Raw genomic sequence first — 24,830 nt, 5'->3', positions numbered from 1 at the left:
CAGAGAAAAGAGTCGGCCCGAGAATTGAAATAGAGACTGCCAAAGGTCCAAACAACAGGGCCTCCATTTTGACACACTGAACTCTATCTGAGAAGTCAAATCAAATGTTATTGGTCACATACACATGGTTAACAGATGTTAATGCGAGTGTAGCGAAATGCTTGTGCTTCTAGTTCCGACCGTGCAGTAATATCTTAACAAGTAATCTATCAATTTCACAACAACTACCTTATACACAAGTGTAAAGGAATGAATAAGAATTTGTACATATAAATATATGGATGAGCGATGGCCGTGCGGCATAGGCAAGATGCAGTAGATGGTATAGAGTACAGTATATACATATGAGATGAGTAATGTAGGGTATGTGAACATTATATAAAGTGGCATTGTTTAAAGTGACTAGTGATACATTTATTATGTCCAATTGTTTGTTATTAAAGTGGCTATAGTTTTGAGTCAGTATGTTGGCAGCAGCCTCTCCGGATAGCCTCAAACAACAACATTGATGTATACGCTGATTCGGTGAGCGAGTTGGTGAACCAGGCGAGGCAGTCATTATAGAAACTAAGGCTGTTAAGTCTGCAGATAAGAATGTGGTGATTGACAGAGTCGAAAGTCTTAGCCGGGTCGATGAATACAGCTGCACAGTACTGTCTTTTATCGATGGCGGTTATGATATCGTTTAGTACCTTGGGCGTGGCTGAGGTGCACCCATGACCAGCTCGGAAACCAGATTGCATAGTGGAGAAGGTACGGTGGGATTTTAAAGAGTCGGTGATCTGTTTGTTAACTTGGCTTTCGAAGATTTTAGAAAGGCAGGGCAGGATGGATATAGGTCTGTAACAGTTTGGGTCTAGAGTGTCTACCCCTTTGAAGAGGGGGATGACCGCGGCAGCTTTCCAATCTTTGGGGATCTCAGACAATACGAAAGAGAGGTTGAACAGGCTAGTAATAGGGGTTGCAACAATTTCGGCAGATAATTTTAGAAAGAGAGGGTCCAGATTGTCTAGCCCCGCTGATTTGTAGGGGTCCAGATTTTGCAGCTCTTTCAGAACATCAGCTATCTGGATTTGGGTGAAGGAGAAGCGGGGGGGGGGGGGGGGGGGGTTGTGCAAGTTGCTGGGGGTGCTGAGATGTTGGCCAGGGTAGGGGAAGCCAGGTGGAAAGCATGAAGAGAAAAATGCTTACTGAAATTCTCAATTATTGTAGATTTATCGGTGGTGACAGTGTTTCCTAGCCTCAGTGCAGTGCAGTGAATGGGGGCGTGTTTGGCCCTCTTTCCTATAGGCTGTCTCATCATTGTCGGTGATCAGGCCTACCACTGTTGTGTCGTCAGCAAGCTTAATGATGGTGTTGGAGTCATGCTTGGCCACGCAGTCGTGGGAAACAGGGTCAAGGGGACTAAGCACTCACCCCTGGGGGGTCCCGGTGTTGAGGATCATCGTGAAAGATGTGTTGTTGCCTACCCTTACCACCTGGGGGGCGGCCCGTCAGGGAGTCCAGGAAGTACAGGATCCAGTTTCAAAAGGAGGTGTTTAGTCCGAGGGTCCTTAGCTTAGTGATGAGCTTTGAGGGCACTATGGTGTTGAACGCTGAGCTGTAGTCAATGAACAGCATTCTCACATAGGTGTTCCTTTTGTCCAGGTGTGAAAGGGCAGTGTGGAGTGCGATTGAGATTGCGTCATCTGTGGATCTGTTGGGGCGGTATGCGACTTGGAGTGGGTCTAGGGTTTTCGGGATGATGATGTTGTGAGCCATAACCAACCTTTCAAAGCACTTCATGGCTACTGAGGTGAGTTTTTCGGGACGGTAGTCATTTAGGCAGGTTACCTTCACTTTCTTGGGCACAGGGATTATTTTGGTGGTCTGCTTATTTTGGTGGTCTTGCTCATTTTGGCAATGGATCGCACAGTCGAGCCTTTAGCGCGGTGCGGATGTTGCCTGTAATCCATGGCTTCTTGTTGGGATAATGTACGTACAGTCACTGTAGGGCCGATGTCATCGATGCAGTTATTGATGAAGCCGGTGACTGAGGTGGTGTACTCCTCAAAGCCATTGGATGAATCCCGGAACATAGTCCAGTCTGAGCTAGCAAAACAGTCCTGTAGCGTAGCATCCGCGTCATCTGACCATTTCCGTATTGAGCGAGTCATTGGTACTTCCTGCTTTAGTTTTTGCTTGTAAGCAGGAATCAAGAGGATATAATTATGGTCAGATTTGCTTTTGTGTTGTGCCATATCTCCCTATGGGGGGGGGGGGGGGGCACGGGGCCCCCTGCCCCCGGCATGACTGTCAACCAGGTTGGATTGTCCTCGACCACGTTGCGTTGCGAGGGCGGGGATCGGCTCACGTAAACAGGCGCCAGGGGTCAGCGGCAATGTCGGCAACCCACCCGACCCTTCTTGAAACATGGACCAAGGAGTCTAACGCACGCTCAAGTCAGAGGGTTTTCTCCGAACACACCCTGTGTCGCAATGAAAGTGAGGGCCGGCATGCGCCGGCTGAGGTGGGGCTTGCGCACCACCGGCCCGTCTCGCTCGCTCTGTCAGGGAGGTGGAGCGCGTGCGATAGGACCCGAAAGATGGTGAACTATGCCTGGGCAAGGCGAAGCAAGAGGAAACTCTGGTGGAGGTCCGTAGCGATCCTGACATGCAAATTGGTGGTCCGACCTGGGTATAGGGGCGAAAGACTAATCAAGCCATCTAATAGCTGGTTCCCTCCGAAGTTTCCCCCAGGTTAGCTGACGCTCGAAGTCTCACAGTTTTATCTGGTAAAGCGAATGATTAGAGGTCTTGGGGCCGAAATGATCTCAACCTATTCTCAAACTTTAAATGGGTAAGAAGCCTGGCTCGCTGGCTTGGAGCCGGGCGTGGAATGCGAGCTGCCTAGTGGGCCACTTTTGGGAAGCAGAACTGATGCTGTGGGATGAACCAAACGCCGGGTTAAGGCGCCCAATACCGACGCTCATCAGACCCCAGAAAAGGTGTTGGTCGATATAGACAGCAGGATGGTGGCCATGGAAGTCGGAATCCGCAAAGGAGTGTGTAGCAAATTCACCTGCCGAATCAACAAGCCCTGAAAATTGATGGCGCTGGAGCGTCGGGCCCATACCCGGCCGTCGCTGGCAACGGGAGCCTCAAGGGCTATGCCGCGACGAGTAGGAAGGCCGCCGCAGTGAGCACGGAAGCCTAGGGCGTGGGCCCGGGTGGAGCCGCCGTGGGGTCAGATCTTGGTGGTAGTAGCAAATATTCAAACGAGAACTTTGAATGGCGAAGTGGAGAAGGGTTCGATGTGAACAACAGTTGAGCATGTGTCAGTCGGTCCTAAGAGATGGGTGAACGCCGTTCGGAAGGGAGTTGGTAGAAAGGGAGTCAGGAGTAGCAGAGACGGGCGCCGCGAGGAGAAGGAGAAGCTGGCAGGAGCTCCGGGAAGTGTTCTCTTTTCTTTGTGAATGGCAGGGCGCCCTGGAATGGGTTCACCCTGAGAGAGGGGCCCAAGCCCTGGAAAGCGCTGCGGTTCCGGAGGCGTCCGGTGAGCTCTCGCTGGCCCTTGAAAATCTAGGGGGGAGGGTGTAAATTTCACTCCGGGCTGTGCCCATATCCGCAGAGGTCTCCAAGTTGAACAGCCTCTGGCATGTTAGAACAATGTATGTAAGGGAAGTCGGCAAATTGCCAAGTCAGATACGCTCTAAGGGCAAGGGTCGGTCGGGCTTGGTTGCGAAGCGGGGCTTGAGCCTCGGCTGGGGGAGCAGTTGCTTCGTCGCCCTCCTCTCGCCACTGTTGGAAGTTCATTGTGCGTGGTCTCGCAAGGGACTGCGTGCGGGGGTTCATCGAGGTGATGTTTGCCGGTGGGAGGAACCCACGGGTTCATCGAGGTGGTGTTTGCCGGTGGGCCGAAGGCGGATCGGTTGAGGGTTGGATCCGATGGTTGGCGGCGGCAACTCGACGCATCGGGCCCTTCTCGCGGATCTCCTCAGCTACGAAGGCCCCGTTCGCTGGCCCCGTTCGCGCCTAGTAGCTGACTTAGAACTGGTGCAGACCAGGGGAATCCGACTGTTTAATTAAATCAAAGCATCGCAAAGACCCGAGGTGGGTGTTGACGCGATGTGATTTCTGCCCAGTGCTCTTCAAGTAAAAGTGAAGAAATTCAATGAAGCCTCTCGTAAGGTAGCCAAGTGCCTTGTTATCTAATTAGTGACGCGCATGAATGGATGAACGAGATTCCCACTGTCCCGACCTACTATCTAGTGAAACCACAGCCAAGGGAACGGGCTTGGCGGAATCAGCGGGGAAAGAATGGCCAGTTTTTGGAATGCGTAAACAATTGTCTGATTGCGGGGATGCAGGGCTGTGTTCAAAACCACTACAAGTGTGCTTGATCTATTTCCTCATCGGCACAGCTTGGAGAGCTCTAAAAAGCACCTTCTAGTGCCTTCTTTGAGTCAGAAAATAGCATTGAAATGACTTAGGAACTGCACACTTTGGAGAGGTCAGGCCACCTGTCACTCTAACCCACAGTCTGGAGAGGTGAGGCCACTTGGAGATACCAGTTAGTCCTCTAACTCCAACCCACACTTTGGAGTGGTGTGGTCATTTTGAGATACCAATTAGTCCTCTCACTCTGCACCTACCCCACATCTTCCAGGAATATTCTTTCCATGTTACTGAATGTATCCAGAATATTTTCAAATGTTGTTATCAAAATGCACATAAAATCAACAGTGTAATGTTTGGTTTCAGTCTTGTGTCAGGTGAACTGTTGTGTCCTCACATTTGGTCTAATAATTTTCCCATAAACTCCAAACTGTTCCCTTTTAATTGCTACCATGCGTATGCATATGCATTTCATATTTCTTCTGAAACAAACATTTCAATGTTTCCCATTCCATAGTGTAAAGGGTTAAGGAGTGGCTCTCCCATAAGCACCAAACAGGTAGCAGCTGGGTCTGGTCTGCTTAGTTCATTGACTCTATATGTCTCTCTTCCTCTTCCATCTCTGGATAGTACATACAGCAGACTACCCATACTACCCATACTGCATCCCTCTACAACAGAATACCCATACTGCATCCCTCTACAACAGACTACCCATACTGCATCACTCTACAACAGATAGTACACACAGCAGACTACCCATACTGCATCACTCTACAACAGATAGTACACACAGCAGACTACCCATACTGCATCACCCCACAACAGATAGTATGTCCATCTTTAAGAGACCATCACGTTAACTGTGCTGTATACAGTAGAAGGGTAAGCAGATATGTTGACCAGTCTTTTAACCTTGTTGTTATTCCAGGATGTCCCAGCAGGGGGCAGCAGCACCATCCACGTCTCCTTCACTCCCCTGACCCTGTCAGAACTGACCTCTAACGCTGCCTGTGTATCCTTCGGTCTGGGCTTCATGAGCCTTGACTCCAAGGTATTATGGTTCCTTCCAAATTTGATGTGCCATGATTCTGTCACCATGTTATGTTTGGTCTCACGTGTGTCTTTGCAGGTGTCCTCCTGTATCCCGGGTAAGGTTCACAGGGCTCAGGGTCAGGATCTGGAACCTCTCCGATTGGACCTCCAGGCCTCCGTCAGACCTGCCGTGTAAGAAACCACTATTGACCATTATGCTTAATTGGGTGGTTTCCAAGACTAAAACGTGCCGCGCCTTGCAAAAGTATTCATCCCCCGATGCGTTTTTCCTATTTTGTTGCATTACAACCTGTAATTTAAATGGATTTTGGGGGGATTTAATGTAATGGACATACACAAAAAAGTCAAAATTTAAAAAATAACCTGAAAATGTAAAATAAAATTAAAACAGAAAAGTGGTGCGTGTATATGTATTCACCCCCTTTGCTATGAAGCCCCTAAATAAGATCTGGTGCAACCAATTACCTTCAGAAGTCACATAATTAGTTAAATAAAGTCCACCTGTGTGCAATCTAAGTGTCACATGATCTCAGTATATATACACCTGTTCTGAAAGGTCCCAGAGTCTGCAACACCACTAAGCAAGGGGCACCACCAAGCAAGCGGCACCATGAAGACCAAAGAGCTCTCCAAACAGGTCAGGGACAAAGTTGTGGAGAAGTACAGATCAGGGTTGGGTTATAAAAAATATCAGAAACGTTGAACATCCCACGGAGCACCATTAAATCCAGTTATTAAAAAATGGAAAGAATATGGCACCACAACAAACCTGCCAAGAGAGGGCCGCCCACCAAAACTCATGGACCAGGCAAGAAGGGCATTAATCAGAGAGGCAACAAAGAGACCAAAGATAACCCTGAAGGAGCTGCAAAGTTCCAAGCCGGAGATTGGAGTATCTGTCCATAGGACCACTTTAAGCCGTACACTCTACAGAGCTGGGCTTTACGGAAGAGTGGCCAGAAAAAGCCATTGCTTCAAGAGAAAAATAAGCAAACATGTTTGGTGTTCGCCAAAAGGCATGTGGGAGACTCCCCAAACATATAGAAGAGGTATTCTGGTCAGATGAGACAAAAATGTAGCTTTTTGGCCATCAAGGAAAACGCTATGTCTGGAGCAAACCCAACACCTCTCATCACCCCGTGAACACCATCCATGAAAAACATCCCCACAGCATGATACTGCCACCACCATGCTTCACTGTGGGGATGTTTTTCATCGGCAGGGACTGGGAAACTGGTTAGAGTTGAAGGAATGATGGATAGAGCTAAATACAGGGAAATTCTTGAGGGAAACCTGTTTCAGTCTTCCAGAGACTTGAGACTGGGATGGAGGTTCACCTTCCAGCAGGACAATGAACGTAAGCATACTGCTAAAGCAACACTCGAGTGGTTTAAGGGGACACATTTAAATGTCATGGAATGGCCTAGTCAAAGCCCAGACCTCAATCCAATTGAGAATCTGTGGTATGATTTAAATATTGCTGTACACCAGCAGAGCCCATCCAACCAAGGAGCTGGAGCAGTTTTGCCATGAAATGTGCCAAACTTATAGAGACATACCCCAAGAGACTTGCAGCTGTATTTGCTGCAAAAGGTGGCTCTACAATGTATTGACTTTGGGGGGGTGAATAGTTATGCACGCTCAAGTTTTCAATTTTTTTGTCTTATTTCTTGTTTGTTTCTGTCACGGTTGTCGTCGGTGAAGGAGGACCAATACGCAGCAGGTACGTGTATGCTCATCTTGATTTTTATTAACTACAAAAATGAACATACAAAATAACAAAACGAAACGAACGAACAACTACAAACAGTCTGGTAAAGCATACGGCTTACACACAGAACAATCACCCACAAATAACACATACAAACACACCCTAATATATGGGACTCTCAATCAAAGGCAGATAGACAACACCTGCCTTCAACTGAGAGTCCCAACCCCAATTAACCAAACATAGAAACACACACACCAGACTAACCATAGAATTAACTAAACATAAACCAAAACCCGGAAATACTAAATCAAACACCCTTTACACAAACACACCACCCCGAACCACATAAAACAAATACCCCCTGACCAAACTACAAAACAATTAACCTTATATACTGGCCAGGACGTGACAGTACCCCCCCCTTAAAGGTGCTACCCCAGAAGCACCTTAACAAAAAATAACCCCAAGCAACACCAACAAAAAGTCCCCTTTTCTAAAGGGAGGGAAGGGAGGGTGGCTGCCGTCAACGACGGCACTGTGCAACACCCCCCCTCCCCAACCCACCTATTTCTGGAGGTGGCTCTGGTTCCGGCCGTTCCAGGCTGTCGGGCCACTCTGGCATCGCCGGGGGGCAGTCTGGCAGTTCGGGACAGTCTGGCAGTTCGGGACAGTCTGGGCAGTCTGGCAATTCGGGACAGTCTGGGCAGTCTGGCAATTCGGGACAGTCTGGGCAGTCTGGCCACTCGGGACAGTCTGGGCAGTCTGGCCACTCGGGCCACTCCGGCAGTTCAGGGCAGTCTGGCCACTCCGGCAGTTCAGGGCAGTCTGGCCACTCCGGCAGTTCAGCGCAGTCTGGCCACTCCGGCAGTTCAGCGCAGTCTGGCCACTCCGGCAGTTCAGCGCAGTCTGGCCACTCCGGCAGTTCAGGGCAGTCTGGCCACTCCGGCAGTTCAGGGCAGTCTGGCCACCCCGGCAGTTCAGCGCAGTCTGACCTCTCTGGCGACTGTTGACTGGCGGGCAGCTCTGGCGACTGTTGACTGGCGGGCAGCTCAGACGACTGTTGACTGGCGGGCAGCTCTGACGACTGTTGACTGGCGGGCAGCTCTGACGACTGTTGACTGGTGGGCAGCTCTGATGATGACTGTTGACTGGTGGGCAGCTCTGATGATGACTGTTGACTGGCGGGCAGCTCTGATGATGACTGTTGACTGGCGGGCAGCTCTGATGATGACTGTTGACTGGCGGGCAGCTCTGATGATGATTGTTGACTGGCGGGCAGCTCTGATGATGACTGTTGACTGGCGGGCAGCTCTGATGATGACTGTTGACTGGCGGGCAGCTCTGATGATGACTGTTGACTGGCGGGCAGCTCTGATGATGACTGTTGACTGGCGGGCAGCTCTGATGATGACTGTTGACTGGCGGGCAGCTCTGATGATGACTGTTGACTGGCGGGCTGACGCACTATAATCCTGGTGCGTGGTGCTGGTACCGGATATACCAGCTTATGAACACGCACCTCCAGGCTAGTGCGGGGAGCGGGAACAGGACGAGTCGGACTGGGTTGACGCACTTCCGGGTCCGCACGAGAGACAGGAGCTGGAAACCCAGGGCTATGGAGGCGCACAGTCGGTCTAGATCTTACCTCCTGCACAACCCGCCTTGGCTGGATGGAACTAGTAACCCTGTACGAGCGGGGTGCTCGTACAGGGCAGACTGGGCTGTGCAGGGGCCTGATGGTAGCCGTGCGTAGAGCGGGAGTTGGGTAGCCTGGTCCTCGGAGGCGTACCGGCGACCAGATGCGCTGCGCAGGCATTTCTCCCGCCAGTCCAACTCGAACTCCGTCTGCTCCTTCCTCTGCTGCTTGGTCCTTTGGTGGTGGGTGATTCTGTCACAGTTGTTGTCGGTGAAGGAGGACCAATACGCAGCAGGTACGTGAATGCTCATCTTGATTTTTATTAACTACAAAACTGAACATACAAAATAACAAAACGAAACGAACGAACAACTACAAACAGTCTGGTAAAGCATACGGCTTACACACAGAACAATCACCCACAAATAACACATACAAACACACCCTAATATATGGGACTCTCAATCAAAGGCAGATAGACAACACCTGCCTTCAACTGAGAGTCCCAACCCCAATCAACCAAACATAGAAACACACACACTAGACTAACCATAGAATTAACTAAACATAAACCAAAACCCGGAAATACTAAATCAAACACCCTTTACACAAACACACCACCCCGAACCACATAAAACAAATACCCCCTGCCACGCCCTGACCAAACTACAAAACAATTAACCTTATATACTGGCCAGGACGTGACAGTTTCACAATAAAAAGTATTTTGCATCTTCAAAGTGGTAAGCATGTTGTGTAAATCAAATGATACAAACCCCCAAAAAATCTATTTTAATTCCAGGTTGTAAGGCAACAAAATAGGTAAAATTCCAAGGGGGGTGAATATTGTCGCAAGCCACTGTACAGTCGTGGCCAAAATGTTTGAGAATGACACAAATATTAATTTTCACAAAGTCTGCTGCCTCAGTTTGTATGATGGCAATTTGCATATACTCCAGAATGTTATGAAGAGTGATCAGATGAATTGCAATTAATTGCAAAGTCCCTCTTTGCCATGCAAATGAACTGAATTCCCCCAAAAAACATTTCAACTGCATTTCAGCCCTGCCACAAAAGGACCAGCTGACATCATGTCAGTGATTCTCTCGTTAACACATGTGTGAGTGTTGATGAGGACAAGGCTGGAGATCACTCTGTCATGTTGATTGAGTTCGAATAACAGACTGGAAGCTTCAAAAGGAGGGTGGTACTTGGAATCATTGTTCTTCCTCTGTCAACCATGGTTACCTGCAAGGAAACACGTGCCGTCATCATTGCTTTGCACAAAAAGGGCTTCACAGGCAAGGCTGTGCTGCCAGTAAGATTGCACCTAAATTAACCATTTATTGGATCATCAAGAACTTCAAGGAGAGCGGTTCAATTGTTGTGAAGAAGGCTTCAGGGCGCCCAAGAAAGTCCAGCAAGCGCCAGGACCGTCTCCTAAAGTTGATTCAGCTGCGGGATCGGGGCACCACCAGTACAGAGCTTGCTCAGGAATGGCAGCAGGCAGGTGTGAGTGCATCTGCACGCACAGTGAGGCAAATACTTTTGGAGGATGGCCTGGTGTCAAGAAGGGCAGCAAAGAAGCCACTTCTCTCCAGGAAAAACATCAGGGACAGACTGATATTCTGTAAAAGGTACAGGGATTGGCCTGCTGAGGACTGGGGTAAAGTCATTTTCTCTGAATCCCCTTTCCGATTGTTTGGGGCATCCGGAAAAAAGCTTGTCCGGAGAAGACAAGGTGAGCACTACCATCAGTCCTGTGTCATGCCAACAGTAAAGCATCCTGAGACCATTCATGTGTGGGGTTGCATCTCAGCCAAGGGAGTGGGCTCACTCACAATTTTGCCTAAGAACACAGCCATGAATAAAGAATGGTACCAACACATCCTCCGAGAGCAACTTCTCCCAACCATCCAGGAACAGTTTGGTGACGAATAATGCCTTTTCCAGCATGATGGAGCACCTTGGCATAAGGCAAAAGTGATAACTAAGTTGCTCGGGGAACAAAACATCGATATTTTGGGTCCATGGCCAGGAAACTCCACAGACCTTAATCCTATTGAGAACTTGTGGTCAATCCTCAAGAGGCGGGTGGACAAACAAAACCCCACAAATTCTGACAAACTCCAAGCATTGATTATGCAAGAATGGGCTGCCATCAGTCAGGATGTGGCCCAGAAGTTAATTGACAGCATGCCAGGGCGGATTGCAGAGGTCTTGAAAAAGAAGGGTCAACACTGCAAATATTGACTCTTTGCATCAACTTGATGTAAGTGTCAATAAAAGCCTTTGACACTTGATGAAATGCTTGTAATTATACTTCAGTATTCCATAGTAACATCTGACAAAAATATCTAAAGACACTGAAGTAGCAAACTTTGTGAAAATTAATATTTGTGTCATTCTCAAAACTTTTGGCCACGACTGTTCTTTCCATGGAGATTCTCCATTGAGCTTGGTTTTTATTCCAGGACTTGGCTTAACTTCTATGGGCTAGGTGGGACGCCCCCTAGCCCCAACAGCTTAATCGGCGTCCGGGAAAACTTCCCCAATGTTTAGCAGAACAGCTAGGTTCTGCTTGGTAGCAGATAGAACAGCTAGGTTCTGCTTGGTAGCAGATAGAACAGCTAGGTTCTGCTTGGTAGCAGATAGAACAGCTAGGTTCCGCTTGGTAGCAGATAGAACAGCTAGGTTCTGCTTGCCATATGGTAGCAGATAGAACAGCTAGGTTCCGCTTGCCATATGGTAGCAGTTAGAACAGCTAGGTTCTGCTTGGTAGCAGATAGAACAGCTAGGTTCCGCTTGGTAGCAGATAGAACAGCTAGGTTCTGCTTGCCATGTGGTAGCAGATAGAACAGCTAGGTTCCGCTTGGTAGCAGATAGAACAGCTAGGTTCTGCTTGCCATGTGGTAGCAGATAGAACAGCTAGGTTCCGCTTGGTAGCAGATAGAACAGCCAGGTTCTGCTTGCCATGTGGTAGCAGATAGAACAGTCTATGACTAGGGTGGTTGGAGTCTTTGACAATTTTTAGGGCCTTCCTCTGACACCGCCTGGAATAGAGGTCCTGGATGGCAGGAAGCTTGGCCCCAGTGATGTACTGGGCCGTACGCACTACCCTCTGTAGTGCCTTGTGGTCCGAGGCCGAGCAGTTGCCATACCAGGCAGTGATACAACCGGTCAGGATGCTCTCGATGGTACAGCTGTAGAAACTTTTGAGGATCTGAGGACCCATGCCAAATCTTTTCAGTCTCCTGAGGGAGAATAGGTTTTGTCGTGCCCTCTTCACGACTGTCTTGGTGTGCTTGGACCATGTTAGTTTGTTAGTGATGTGGACACTAAGGAACTTGAAGCTCTCAACCTGCTCCACTGCAGCCCCGTCGATGAGAATGGGGGCGTGCTCGATCCTTCTTTTCCTGTAGTCCACAATTATCTCCTTTGTCTTGATCGCGTTGAGGGAGAGGTTGATGTCCTGGCACCACACGGCCAGGTTTCTGACCTCCTCCCTATAGGCTGTCTCGTTGTTGTCGGTGATCAGGCCTACCACTTTTGTGTCATCTGCAAACTTAATGATGGTGTTGGAGTCGTGCCTGGCCGTGCAGTCATGAGTGAACAGGGAGTACAGGAGGGGGCTGAGCACGCACCCCTGAGGAGCTCCTGTGTTGAGGAGCAGCGTGGCAGATGTGTTGTTGCCTACCCTTACCACCTGGGGGCGGACCGTCAGGAAGTACAGGATCCAGTAGCAGAGGGAGGTGTTTAGTCCCAGGGTCCTTAGCTTATTGATGAGCTTTGAGGGCAGTATGGTGTTGAACGCTGAGCTGTAGTCAATGAATAGCATTCTCACATAGGTGTTCCATTTGTCCAGGTGGGAAAGGGCAGTGTGGAGTGCAATAGAGATTTGGATCATCTGTGGATCCGTTGTTGCAGTTTGCAAATTGGAGTGGGTCTAGGGTTTCTGGGATAATGGTGTTGATGTGAGCCATTACCAACCCTTCAAAGCACTTCATGGCTACAGACGTGAGTGCTACGGGTCTGTATTACAGACTCGGACAGGGAGAGGTTGAAAATGTAGGTGAAGACACTGTCAGAGACTTACTGTCTGTGTTCATGTCTTTAGCCTGTCAGTGATTTACTGTCTGTGTTCATGTCTTTAGCCTGTCAGCAACTTGCTGTGTGTTCCTCTGACTCCCTCATAGCCTGTCAGTGATTTACTGTCTGTGTTCATTAATTTAGCCTGTCAGCAACTTGCTGTGTGTTCCTCTGACTCCCTCATAGCCTGTCAGTGACTTGCTGTGTTGTTCTCTTTATGCTGTCAGTGACTTGCTGTGTTGTTCTCTTTAGCCTGTCAGTGCAGATGGAGGAGGAAGAGGAGTGTCTGGAGTTCTGTGCTGTGGCCAGTGATTTAATACAGGGCGAGCCACACAATGAGGTGGGTCTGAGACACCGGCCAAACCACCTACATATTTAAATATGTCCTCCAGGGGGTTTTGAACTTTTACTGTTGGAAAGTGATATCCCAAGTATAAATCCAGTAAAGGACACACACTAAAGGGTAAAAAATAAATAAATTGGGGTGTAAAATAGTGTTTTTTTGTACTTTACTGTGTTTGTACTTGATGTTGCTTTTCAACAGTAAAATATTTTTTTTAATCACTGGACATTTTTCTGTCTGCAATGCTGTATTTCTTCCATTTATCGGCACATATTTTGTCATTGGGTAACTTCTCTGCCGTGTTGTGTTTTCTCAGATGGTACAGAGGAAGTGTTCCATCACACGAACGTTCCAGTTGAAGAACAGCACAGAGATGCCTCTGAGTTTCAGGCTGAGCACCCAGCCTCCCTTTTCTGTGCTGCAGCCACAGCCTGGAGGTGGTGCCGGGACAGCCGGCTGCTCTTCCCACAGCCTCCCACCTGGGGAGAACCAGCTACTGCTGCTGCAGCCACGACACAACAAGCAGGTAGGTTAGTACATAGGAACCTAACAATACACCAGAACACATCAGTAGATAGATACCTAACAATACACCAGAACACATCAGTAGATAGATACCTAACAATACACCAGAACACATCAGTAGATAGATACCTAACAATACACCAGAACACATCAGTAGATAGATACTTAACAATACACCAGAACACATCAGTAGATAGATACCTAACAATACACCAGAACACATCAGTAGATACTTAACAATACACCAGAACACATCAGTAGATAGATACCTAACAATACAACAGAACACATCAGTAGATGGATACCTAACAATACAACAGAACACATCAGTAGATACCTAACAATACACCAGAACACATCAGTAGATACCTAACAATACACCAGAACACATCAGTAGATACCTAACAATACACCAGAACACATCAGTAGATACCTAACAATACACCAGAACACATCAGTAGATACCTAACAATGCACCAGAACACATCAGTAGATACCTAACAATACACCAGAACACATCAGTAGATAGATACCTAACAATACACCAGAACACATCAGTAGATAGATACCTAACAATACACCAGAACACATCAGTAGATAGATACCTAACAATACACCAGAACACATCAGTAGATACCTAACAATACACCAGAACACATCAGTAGATAGATACCTAACAATACACCAGAACACATCAGTAGATAGATACCTAACAATACACCAGAACACATCAGTAGATACCTAACAATACACCAGAACACATCAGTAGATAGATACCTAACAATACACCAGAACACATCAGTAGATAGATACCTAACAATACACCAGAACACATCAGTAGATAGATACCTAACAATACACCAGAACACATCAGTAGATAGATACCTAACAATACACCAGAACACATCAGTAGATACCTAACAATACACCAGAACACATCAGTAGATACCTAACAATACACCAGAACACATCAGTAGATACCTAACAATACACCAGAACACATCAGTAGATAGATACCTAACAATACACCAGAACACATCAGTAGATAGATACCTAACAATACACCAGAACACATCAGTAGATAGATACCTAACAATACACCAGAACACATCAGTAGATAGATACCTAACAATACACCAGAACACATCAGTAGATAGATACCTAACAATACACCAGAACACATCAGTAGATAGATACCTAACAATACACCAGAACACATCAGTAGATAGATACCTAACAATACACCAGAACACATCAGTAGATAGATACCTAACAATACACCAGAACACATCAGTAGATAGATACCTAACAATACACCAGAACACATCAGTAGATAGATACCTAACAATACACCAGAACACATCAGTAGATACCTAACAATACACCAGAACACATCAGTAGATAGATACCTAACAATACACCAGAACACATCAGTAGATAGATACCTAACAATACACCAGAACACATCAGTAGATAGATACCTAACAATACACCAGAACACATCAGTAGATAGATACCTAACAATACACCAGAACACATCAGTAGATACCTAACAATACACCAGAACACATCAGCAGATACCTAACAATACACCAGAACACATCAGTAGATACCTAACAATACACCAGAACACATCAGTAGATACCTAACAATACACCAGAACACATCAGTAGATAGATACCTAACAATACACCAGAACACATCAGTAGATACCTAACAATACACCAGAACACATCAGTAGATACCTAACAATACACCAGAACACATCAGTAGATAGATACCTAACAATACAACAGAACACATCAGTAGATAGATACCTAACAATACACCAGAACACATCAGTAGATACCTAACAATACACCAGAACACATCAGTAGATAGATACCTAACAATACACCAGAACACATCAGTAGATAGATACCTAACAATACACCAGAACACATCAGTAGATAGATACCTAACAATACACCAGAACACATCAGTAGATAGATACCTAACAATACACCAGAACACATCAGTAGATAGATACCTAACAATACACCAGAACACATCAGTAGATAGATACCTAACAATACAACAGAACACATCAGTAGATAGATACCTAACAATACACCAGAACACATCAGTAGATAGATACCTAACAATACACCAGAACACATCAGTAGATACCTAACAATACACCAGAACACATCAGTAGATAGATACCTAACAATACACCAGAACACATCAGTAGATAGATACCTAACAATACACCAGAACACATCAGTAGATAGATACCTAACAATACACCAGAACACATCAGTAGATAGATACCTAACAATACACCAGAACACATCAGTAGATAGATACCTAACAATACACCAGAACACATCAGTAGATAGATACCTAACAATACACCAGAACACATCAGTAGATAGATACCTAACAATACACCAGAACACATCAGTAGATAGATACCTAACAATACACCAGAACACATCAGTAGATACCTAACAATACACCAGAACACATCAGTAGATAGATACCTAACAATACACCAGAACACATCAGTAGATACCTAACAATACACCAGAACACATCAGTAGATAGATACCTAACAATACACCAGAACACATCAGTAGATACCTAACAATACACCAGAACACATCAGTAGTAGATACCTAACAATACACCAGAACACATCAGTAGATACCTAACAATACACCAGAACACATCAGTAGATAGATACCTAACAATACACCAGAACACATCAGTAGATAGATACCTAACAATACACCAGAACACATCAGTAGATAGATACCTAACAATACACCAGAACACATCAGTAGATAGATACCTAACAATACACCAGAACACATCAGTAGATAGATACCTAACAATACACCAGAACACATCAGTAGATAGATACCTAACAATACACCAGAACACATCAGTAGATAGATACCTAACAATACACCAGAACACATCAGTAGATAGATACCTAACAATACACCAGAACACATCAGTAGATAGATACCTAACAATACACCAGAACACATCAGTAGATAGATACCTAACAATACACCAGAACACATCAGTAGATAGATACCTAACAATACAACAGAACACATCAGTAGATACCTAACAATACACCAGAACACATCAGTAGATAGATACCTAACAATAGGTGCTGTGCAGAATAACAGTTCCATTTTTGACTTAATCAAGGTGCTGTGCAGTATAAACTGTATCAGTGTGAACTGTATCAGTGTAAACTATATCAATATAAACTATATCAATATAAACTATATCAGTGTAAACTGTATCAGTGTAAACTATATCAGTATAAACTGTATCAGTGTAAACTATATCAGTGTAAATTGTATCAGTGTAAACTGTATCAGTTTAAACTATATCATTGTAAACTATATCAGTGTAAACTATATCAGCGTAAACTATATCATTGTAAACTATATCATTGTAAACTATACCAGCGTAAACTATATCAGTATAAACTATATCAGTATAAACTATATCATTGTAAACTATATCAGTGTAAACTATATCAGTGTAAACTATATCAGTATAAACTGTATCAGTGTAAACTATATCAGCATAAACTCTGTGGACATATTGCATGTACATATAGAGATTCTACATTGGGACTTCCAATATCCGTTCCTCCTGGGGTTGGCAGGTGAAGGTGGCGTTCCACAGCTCTCTATCCATGCTGGCCTATCTGAGGCAGTCTGCAGAGGAAGTCCCGCCCAGCGTGTCTCTGGTTACCAATGAGAGTGGAGAGAGGAAGCTGAGGTTCCGGCAGACCCTGTCAGTGCATTACAACAACAACAGTCTGCAGGTAACAGATCCTTCATAGTGATAGTAAGAGATATTTACAGTCGTTCTGATTTAACAGTAGTCATCCATACATGTTTTGGTTCAGAGTACATGGTGTGCTAACTGTCTGTACTCCTGCCCTGTTCTGTCCTTAAACGTCTCCTGTCCGCAGACCGTGCCACTCTGTGCCCACCTGTCCCTGCCCACTATAAGTCTGTCCTGTGACAGTCTGGACTTCGGTACCTGCTACGTGGGTCAGACCCTGGTCAAGGAGGTCCATCTTTCCAACCGAGGAGGCTCCTCTAGCTACTGGAGAGCTCTCATAGGTAACCATGGTTCTATAGTTACTAGAGCTCTAATAGGTAACCATGGTTCTGTAGTTACTAGAGCTCTCATAGGTAACCATGGTTCTGTAGTTACTAGAGCTCTCATAGGTAACCATGGTTCTGTAGTTACTAGAGCTCTCATAGGTAACCATGGTTCTGTAGTTACTAGAACTCTCATAGGTAACCATGGTTCTGTAGTTACTAGAGCTCTCATAGGTAACCATGGTTCTGTAGTTACTAGAGCTCTCATAGGTAACCATGGTTCTGTAGTTACTAGAACTCTCATAGGTAACCATGGTTCTGTAGTTACTAGAGCACTCATAGGTAACCATGGTTCTGTAGTTACTAGAGCACTCATAGGTAACCATGGTTCTGTAGTTACTAGAGCACTCATAGGTAACCATGGTTCTGTAGGTACTAGAGCTCTCATAGGTAACCATGGTTCTGTAGGTACTAGAGCTCTCATAGGTAACCATGGTTCTGTAGTTACTAGAGCACTCATAGGTAACCATGGTTCTGTAGGTACTAGAGCTCTCATAGGTAACCATGGTTCTGTAGGTACTAGAGCACTCATAGGTAACCATGGTTCTGTAGTTACTAGAGCTCTCATAGGTAACCATGGTTCTGTAGTTACTAGAGCTCTCATAGGTAACCATGGTTCTGTAGTTACTAGAGCTCTCATAGGTAACCATGGTTCTGTAGGTACTAGAGCTCTCATAGGTAACCATGGTTCTGTAGTTACTAGAGCTCTCATAGGTAACCATGGTTCTGTAGTTACTAGAGCTCTCATAGGTAACCATGGTTCTGTAGGTACTAGAGCTCTCATAGGTAACCATGGTTCTGTAGGTACTAGAGCTCTCATAGGTAACCATGGTTCTGTAGTTACTAGAGCTCTCATAGGTAACCATGGTTCTGTAGCTACTGGAGAGCTCTCATAGGTAACCATGGTTCTGTAGTTACTAGAGCTCTCATAGGTAACCATGGTTCTGTAGCTACTAGAGCTCTCATAGGTAACCATGGTTCTGTAGTTACTAGAGCTCTCATAGGTAACCATGGTTCTGTAGTTACTAGAGCTCTCATAGGTAACCATGGTTCTGTAGTTACTAGAGCTCTCATAGGTAACCATGGTTCTGTAGTTACTAGAGCTCTCATAGGTAACCATGGTTCTGTAGTTACTAGAGCTCTCATAGGTAACCATGGTTCTGTAGTTACTAGAGCTTTCATAGGTAAACATGGTTCTGTAGTTACTAGAGCTCTCATAGGTAACCATGGTTCTGTAGTTACTAGAGCTCTCATAGGTAACCATGATTCTGTAGGTACTAGAGCTCTCATAGGTAACCATGGTTCTGTAGGTACTAGAGCTCTCATAGGTAACCATGGTTCTGTAGTTACTAGAGCTCTCATAGGTAACCATGGTTCTGTAGGTACTAGAGCTCTCATAGGTAACCATGGTTCTGTAGTTACTAGAGCTCTCATAGGTAACCATGGTTCTGTAGTTACTAGAGCTCTCATAGGTAACCATGGTTCTGTAGTTACTAGAACTCTCATAGGTAACCATGGTTCTGTAGTTACTAGAGCACTCATAGGTAACCATGGTTCTGTAGTTACTAGAGCTCTCATAGGTAACCATGGTTCTGTAGTTACTAGAACTCTCATAGGTAACCATGGTTCTGTAGTTACTAGAGCTCTCATAGGTAACCATGGTTCTGTAGTTACTAGAGCTCTCATAGGTAACCATGGTTCTGTAGTTACTAGAGCTCTCATAGGTAACCATGGTTCTGTAGGTACTAGAGCTCTCATAGGTAACCATGGTTCTGTAGTTACTAGAGCACTCATAGGTAACCATGGTTCTGTAGTTACTAGAGCTCTCATAGGTAACCATGGTTCTGTAGTTACTAGAGCTCTCATAGGTAACCATGGTTCTGTAGTTACTAGAGCTCTCATAGGTAACCATGGTTCTGTAGTTACTAGAGCTCTCATAGGTAACCATGGTTCTGTAGGTACTAGAGCTCTCATAGGTAACCATGGTTCTGTTGGTACTAGAGCTCTCATAGGTAACCATGGTTCTGTAGGTACTAGAGCTCTCATAGGTAACCATAGTTCTGTAGGTACTAGAGTTCTGCTAGTTAACCAGGGATGATGTATCTGGACTGGTAACAAGCGTTCCATATGCAACCAGGTCTTTTATTTTGGGGGCGTTAACTATTTGTTATTACTTGGTTCAGTCATGTTACCTCATCGCCTAGCTACAGTGCCTTTAGAAAGCTTTCACAAACCTTGAATTGTTTCACATTTTGCTGTGTAACAGCCTGAATTTAAAATGTATTCAATTGAGATTTTGCGTCACTTATCTACACGCTATACCCCATAATATCAAAGAGGAATTGTGTTTGTAGAATGTTTTTGAAATTAATATAAAATTAAAAGTTGAAATGTCTTGGTAAGTTATGACAAACCTAAATAAGTTCAGGAGTAAAAATGTGCTTAACAAAACGTATAATAAGTTGCATGGACTCATTCCGTGATCAATAATAGTGGTTTTTAATAACTACACTCTCTGTACCCCACACACAATTAAAGTATATTCAGGAAGTATTCAGACCCCTTCACTTTTTCCACATTTTGTTACGTTACAGCCTAATTCTAAAATGGATTAAATACTTTTTTACCCCATAATGACAATGCAAAAACAGGTTTAAGATATTTTTGCACATTTATTAAAAACAACAACAGAAATACCTTATTTACATAAGTATTCATTTTGCTATGAGACTCGGAATTGAGCTCAGGTGAATCCTGTTTCCATCGATCATCCTTGAGATGTTTCTACAACTTGATTGGAGTACACTTGTGGTAAATTCAATTGATTGGACATGATTTGGAAAGGCACACACCTGTCTATATAAGGTCCCACAGTTGACAGTACATGTCAGAGCAAAAACCAAGCCATGAGGTCAAAGGAATTGTCCGTAGAGCTCAGAGACAGGATTGTGTCGAGGCACAGATCTGGTAGTGCAGCATGGTAGTGCAGAGAGAGGATGGTAGTGCAGCATGGTAGTGCAGAGGGAGGATGGTAGTGCAGCATGGTAGTGCAGAGGGAGGACGGTAGTGCAGCATGGTAGTGCAGAGGGAGGATGGTAGTGCAGAGGGAGGATGGTAGTGCATAGGGAGGATGTTAGTGCAGAGGAAGGATGGTAGTGCAGCATGGTAGTGCAGAGGGAGGATGGTAGTGCAGCATGGTAGTGCAGAGGGAGGATGGTAGTGCAGAGGAAGGATGGTAGTGCAGCATGGTAGTGCAGAGGGAGGATGGTAGTGCAGCATGGTAGTGCAGAGGGAGGATGGTAGTGCAAAGGGAGGATGGTAGTGCAGCATGGTAGTGCAGAGGGAGGATGCTAGTGCAGCATGGTAGTGCAGAGGGAGGATGGTAGTGCAGCATGGTAGTGCAGTTGGAGGATGGTAGGGCAGCATGGTAGTGCAGAGGGAGGATGGTAGTGCAGAGGGATGATGGTAGTGCAGAGGGAGGATGGTAGTGCAGCATGGTAGTGCGGAGGGAGGATGGTAGTGCAGAGGGAGGATGGTAGTGCAGCATGGTAGTGCAGAGGGATGATGGTAGTGCAGAGGGAGGATGGTAGTGCAGAGGGAGGGTGGTAGTGCAGAGGGAGGATGGTAGTGCAGAATGGTAGTGCAGAGGGAGGATGGTAGTGCAGAGGGAGGATGGTAGTGCAGAGGGAGGATGGTAGTGCAGAGGGAGGATGGTAGTGCAGAGGGATGATGGTAGTGCAGAGGGAGGATGGTAGTGCAGAGGGAGGGTGGTAGTGCAGAGGGAGGATGGTAGTGCAGAATGGTAGTGCAGAGGGAGGATGGTAGTGCAGAGGGAGGATGGTAGTGCAGAGGGAGGATGGTAGTGCAGAGGGAGGATGGTAGTGCAGAGGGAGGATGGTAGTGCAGAGGGAGGATGGCAGTGCAGAGGGATGATGGTAGTGCAGCGGAGGCGAGTTACAGGTGGATTGGGTATTCCGCAAGGCCTTTGGGAAGAAAGGTTTACATTTTGTGCTCTTAAACGTCCAAAGCCTACTACCGAAGATCGATGAGATACACCTGTTGGTTCAAATCAGAGGTGTCTTGTGAATTACTGTGACATGGTTGGATTCATCTGTGTGGGTCTCAGATATGGAGATAGGCAATTACTCTGTTCTCAGGAAGGATCGGAATCGGAAGCGTGGGGGGGTATGTGCCTTTGTAAGATCGAATATTGCTTATAACATCAGATAGGATTTAAGCAATGATCTGGCGATTGTTTGGCTGGATATCTGCCTTCCTAAAACCAAGCCGATTTTGTTGGGGGTGTGTTACAGGCCACCCAATCAGAATGCATTCTATGAAGGTCTTGAAATTGTGTTGTCAAACTGTAATGATTCCCTGTTGAAGGAAATCATTTTGTTAGTGGATTTCAATACTGATGTCTGCAGAAAGGACAGGCCAACCCACAATGCATTTATGCATTTCTGTAGATCACTTTCTCTGACCCAAATGATAAAAGATCCCACCAGGGTATGTGAAACATTGCAAAGTTCGATTGACCTAATACTGGTGTCTGATAAATCCCAAATATCGCAGAGTGGAGTAATAGTCTATGGAATCAGTGATCATTTTATTACATTTAGCATAAGGAGGGTTTTAAAAAATATATGTAAGTTTCACAAAACTGTTAAGAGTCAGAGGACTCAAAAAATACTGTGGTGAAATGTTTAGGGAGCAAGTAGGTAAAATTGAAAGTGCCTGGGAAGCGTTTAAATGTAGATTCCTTGATGTGGTGAATTTTTACATTTAAGTCATTTAGTAGACGCTCTTATCCAGAGCGACTTACAAATTGGTGCATTCACCTTATGATATCCAGTGGAACAACCACTTTACAATAGTGCATCTAAATCTTTTAGGGGGGGGATTAGAAGGATTACTTTATCCTATCCTAGGTATTCCTTAAAGAGGTGGGGTTTCAGGTGTCTCCGGAAGGTGGTGATTGACTCCGCTGTCCTGGCGTCGTGAGGGAGCTTGTTCCACCATAGGGGTGCCAGAGCAGCGAACAGTTTTGACTGGGCTGAGCGGGAACTGTGCTTCCTCAGAGGTAGGGGGGCCAGCAGGCCAGCGGTGGATGAGCGCAGTGCCCTCGTTTGGGTGTAGGGACTGATCAGAGCCTGAAGGTACGGAGGTGCCGTTCCTCTCACGGCTCCGTAGGCAAGCACCATGGTCTTGTAGCGGATGCGAGCTTCAACCTGAAGCCAGTGGAGAGAGCGGAGGAGTGGGGTGACGTGAGAGAACTTGGGAAGGTTGAAAACCAGACGGGCTGCGGCGTTCTGGATGAGTTGTAGGGGTTTAATGGCACAGGCAGGGAGCCCAGCCAACAGCGAGTTGCAGTAATCCAGACGGGAGATGACAAGTGCCTGGATTAGGACCTGCGCCGCTTCCTGTGTGAGGCAGGGTTGTACTCTGCGAATGTTGTAGAGCATGAACCTACAGGATCGGGTCACCGCCTTGATGTTAGTGGAGAACGACAGGGTGTTGTCCAGGGTCATGCCAAGGTTCTTAGCACTCTGGGCGGAGGACACAATGGAGTTGTCAACCGTGATGGCGAGATCATGGAACGGGCAGTCCTTCCCCGGGAGGAAAAGCAGCTCCGTCTTGCCGAGGTTCAGCTTGAGGTGGTGATCCGTCATCCACACTGATATGTCTGCCAGACATGCAGAGATGCGATTCGCCACCTGGTTATCAGAAGGGGGAAAGGAGAAGATTAATTGTGTGTCGTCTGCATAGCAATGATAGGAGAGACCATGTGAGGATATGACAGAGCCAAGTGACTTGGTGTATAGCGAGAATAGGAGAGGGCCTAGAACAGAGCCCTGGGGGACACCAGTGGTGAGAGCACGTGGTGCGGAGACAGATTCTCGCCACGCCACCTGGTAGGAGCGACCTGTCAGGTAGGACGCAATCCAAGCGTGGGCCGCGCCGGAGATGCCCAACTCGGAGAGGGTGGAGAGGAGGATCTGGTGGTTCACAGTATCAAAGGCAGCAGATAGGTCTAGAAGGATGAGAGCAGAGGAGAGAGAGTTAGCTTTAGCAGTGCGGAGAGCCTCCGTGACACAGAGAAGAGCAGTCTTAGTTGAGTGACCAGTCTTGAAACCTGACTGATTTGGATCAAGAAGGACATTCTGAGAGAGATAGCAGGAGAGCTGGCCAAGGACGGCATGCTCAAGAGTTTTGGAGAGAAAAGAAAGAAGGGATACTGGTCTGTAGTTGTTGACTTCGGAGGGATCGAGTGTAGGTTTTTTCAGAAGGGGTGCAACTCTCGCTCTCTTGAAGATGGAAGGGACGTAGCCAGCGGTCAAGGATGAGTTGATGAGCGAGGTGAGGTAAGGGAGAAGGTCTCCGGAAATGGTCTGGAGAAGAGAGGAGGGGATAGGGTCAAGCGGGCAGGTTGTTGGGCGGCCGGCCGTCACAAGACGCGAGATTTCATCTGGAGAGAGAGGGGAGAAAGAGGTCAAAGCACAGGGTAGGGCAGTGTGAGCAGGACCAGCGGTGTCGTTTGACTTGACAAACGAGGATCGGATGTCGTCGACCTTCTTTTCAAAATGGTTGACGAAGTCATCCGCAGAGAGGGAGGAGGGGGGGAGGAGGATTCAGGAGGGAGGAGAAGGTGGCAAAGAGCTTCCTAGGGTTAGAGGCAGATGCTTGGAATTTAGAGTGGTAGAAAGTGGCTTTAGCAGCAGAAACAGAAGAGGAAAATGTAGAGAGGAGGGAGTGAAAGGATGCCAGGTCCGAAGGGAGGCTAGTTTTCCTCCATTTCTGCTTGGCTGCCCGGAGCCCTGTTCTGTGAGCTCTCAATGAGTCGTCGAGCCACGGAGCAGGAGGGGAGGACCGAGCCGGCCTGGAGGATAGGGGACATAGAGAGTCA

General features: G+C 46.3%; 1 protein-coding gene and 1 pseudogene across 1 annotated transcript in view; both read left to right on the top strand.

Moving 5' to 3' along the window:
- The window catches only part of dlec1 (DLEC1 cilia and flagella associated protein), a 117,177-nt gene that overhangs the window by 73,731 nt on the left and 18,616 nt on the right, over positions 1-24,830 (top strand). Inside the window, exons 31-36 of the mRNA XM_082966029.1 lie at positions 5,308-5,430; positions 5,509-5,603; positions 13,124-13,211; positions 13,531-13,740; positions 17,416-17,577; positions 17,728-17,881. Coding sequence (XP_082822155.1) covers positions 5,308-5,430; positions 5,509-5,603; positions 13,124-13,211; positions 13,531-13,740; positions 17,416-17,577; positions 17,728-17,881 — 832 coding nt within the window. The remainder of the gene's footprint in view (positions 1-5,307; positions 5,431-5,508; positions 5,604-13,123; positions 13,212-13,530; positions 13,741-17,415; positions 17,578-17,727; positions 17,882-24,830) is intronic.
- LOC145862347 (uncharacterized) lies at positions 2,417-3,637 on the top strand (annotated as a pseudogene).

Source organism: Salmo salar, chromosome 19 (assembly GCF_965601325.2).
Source record: "Salmo salar chromosome 19, fSalSal1, whole genome shotgun sequence".
NCBI lineage: Eukaryota > Metazoa > Chordata > Actinopteri > Salmoniformes > Salmonidae > Salmo > Salmo salar.
This window is presented reverse-complemented; position numbering and strand designations above follow the sequence as displayed.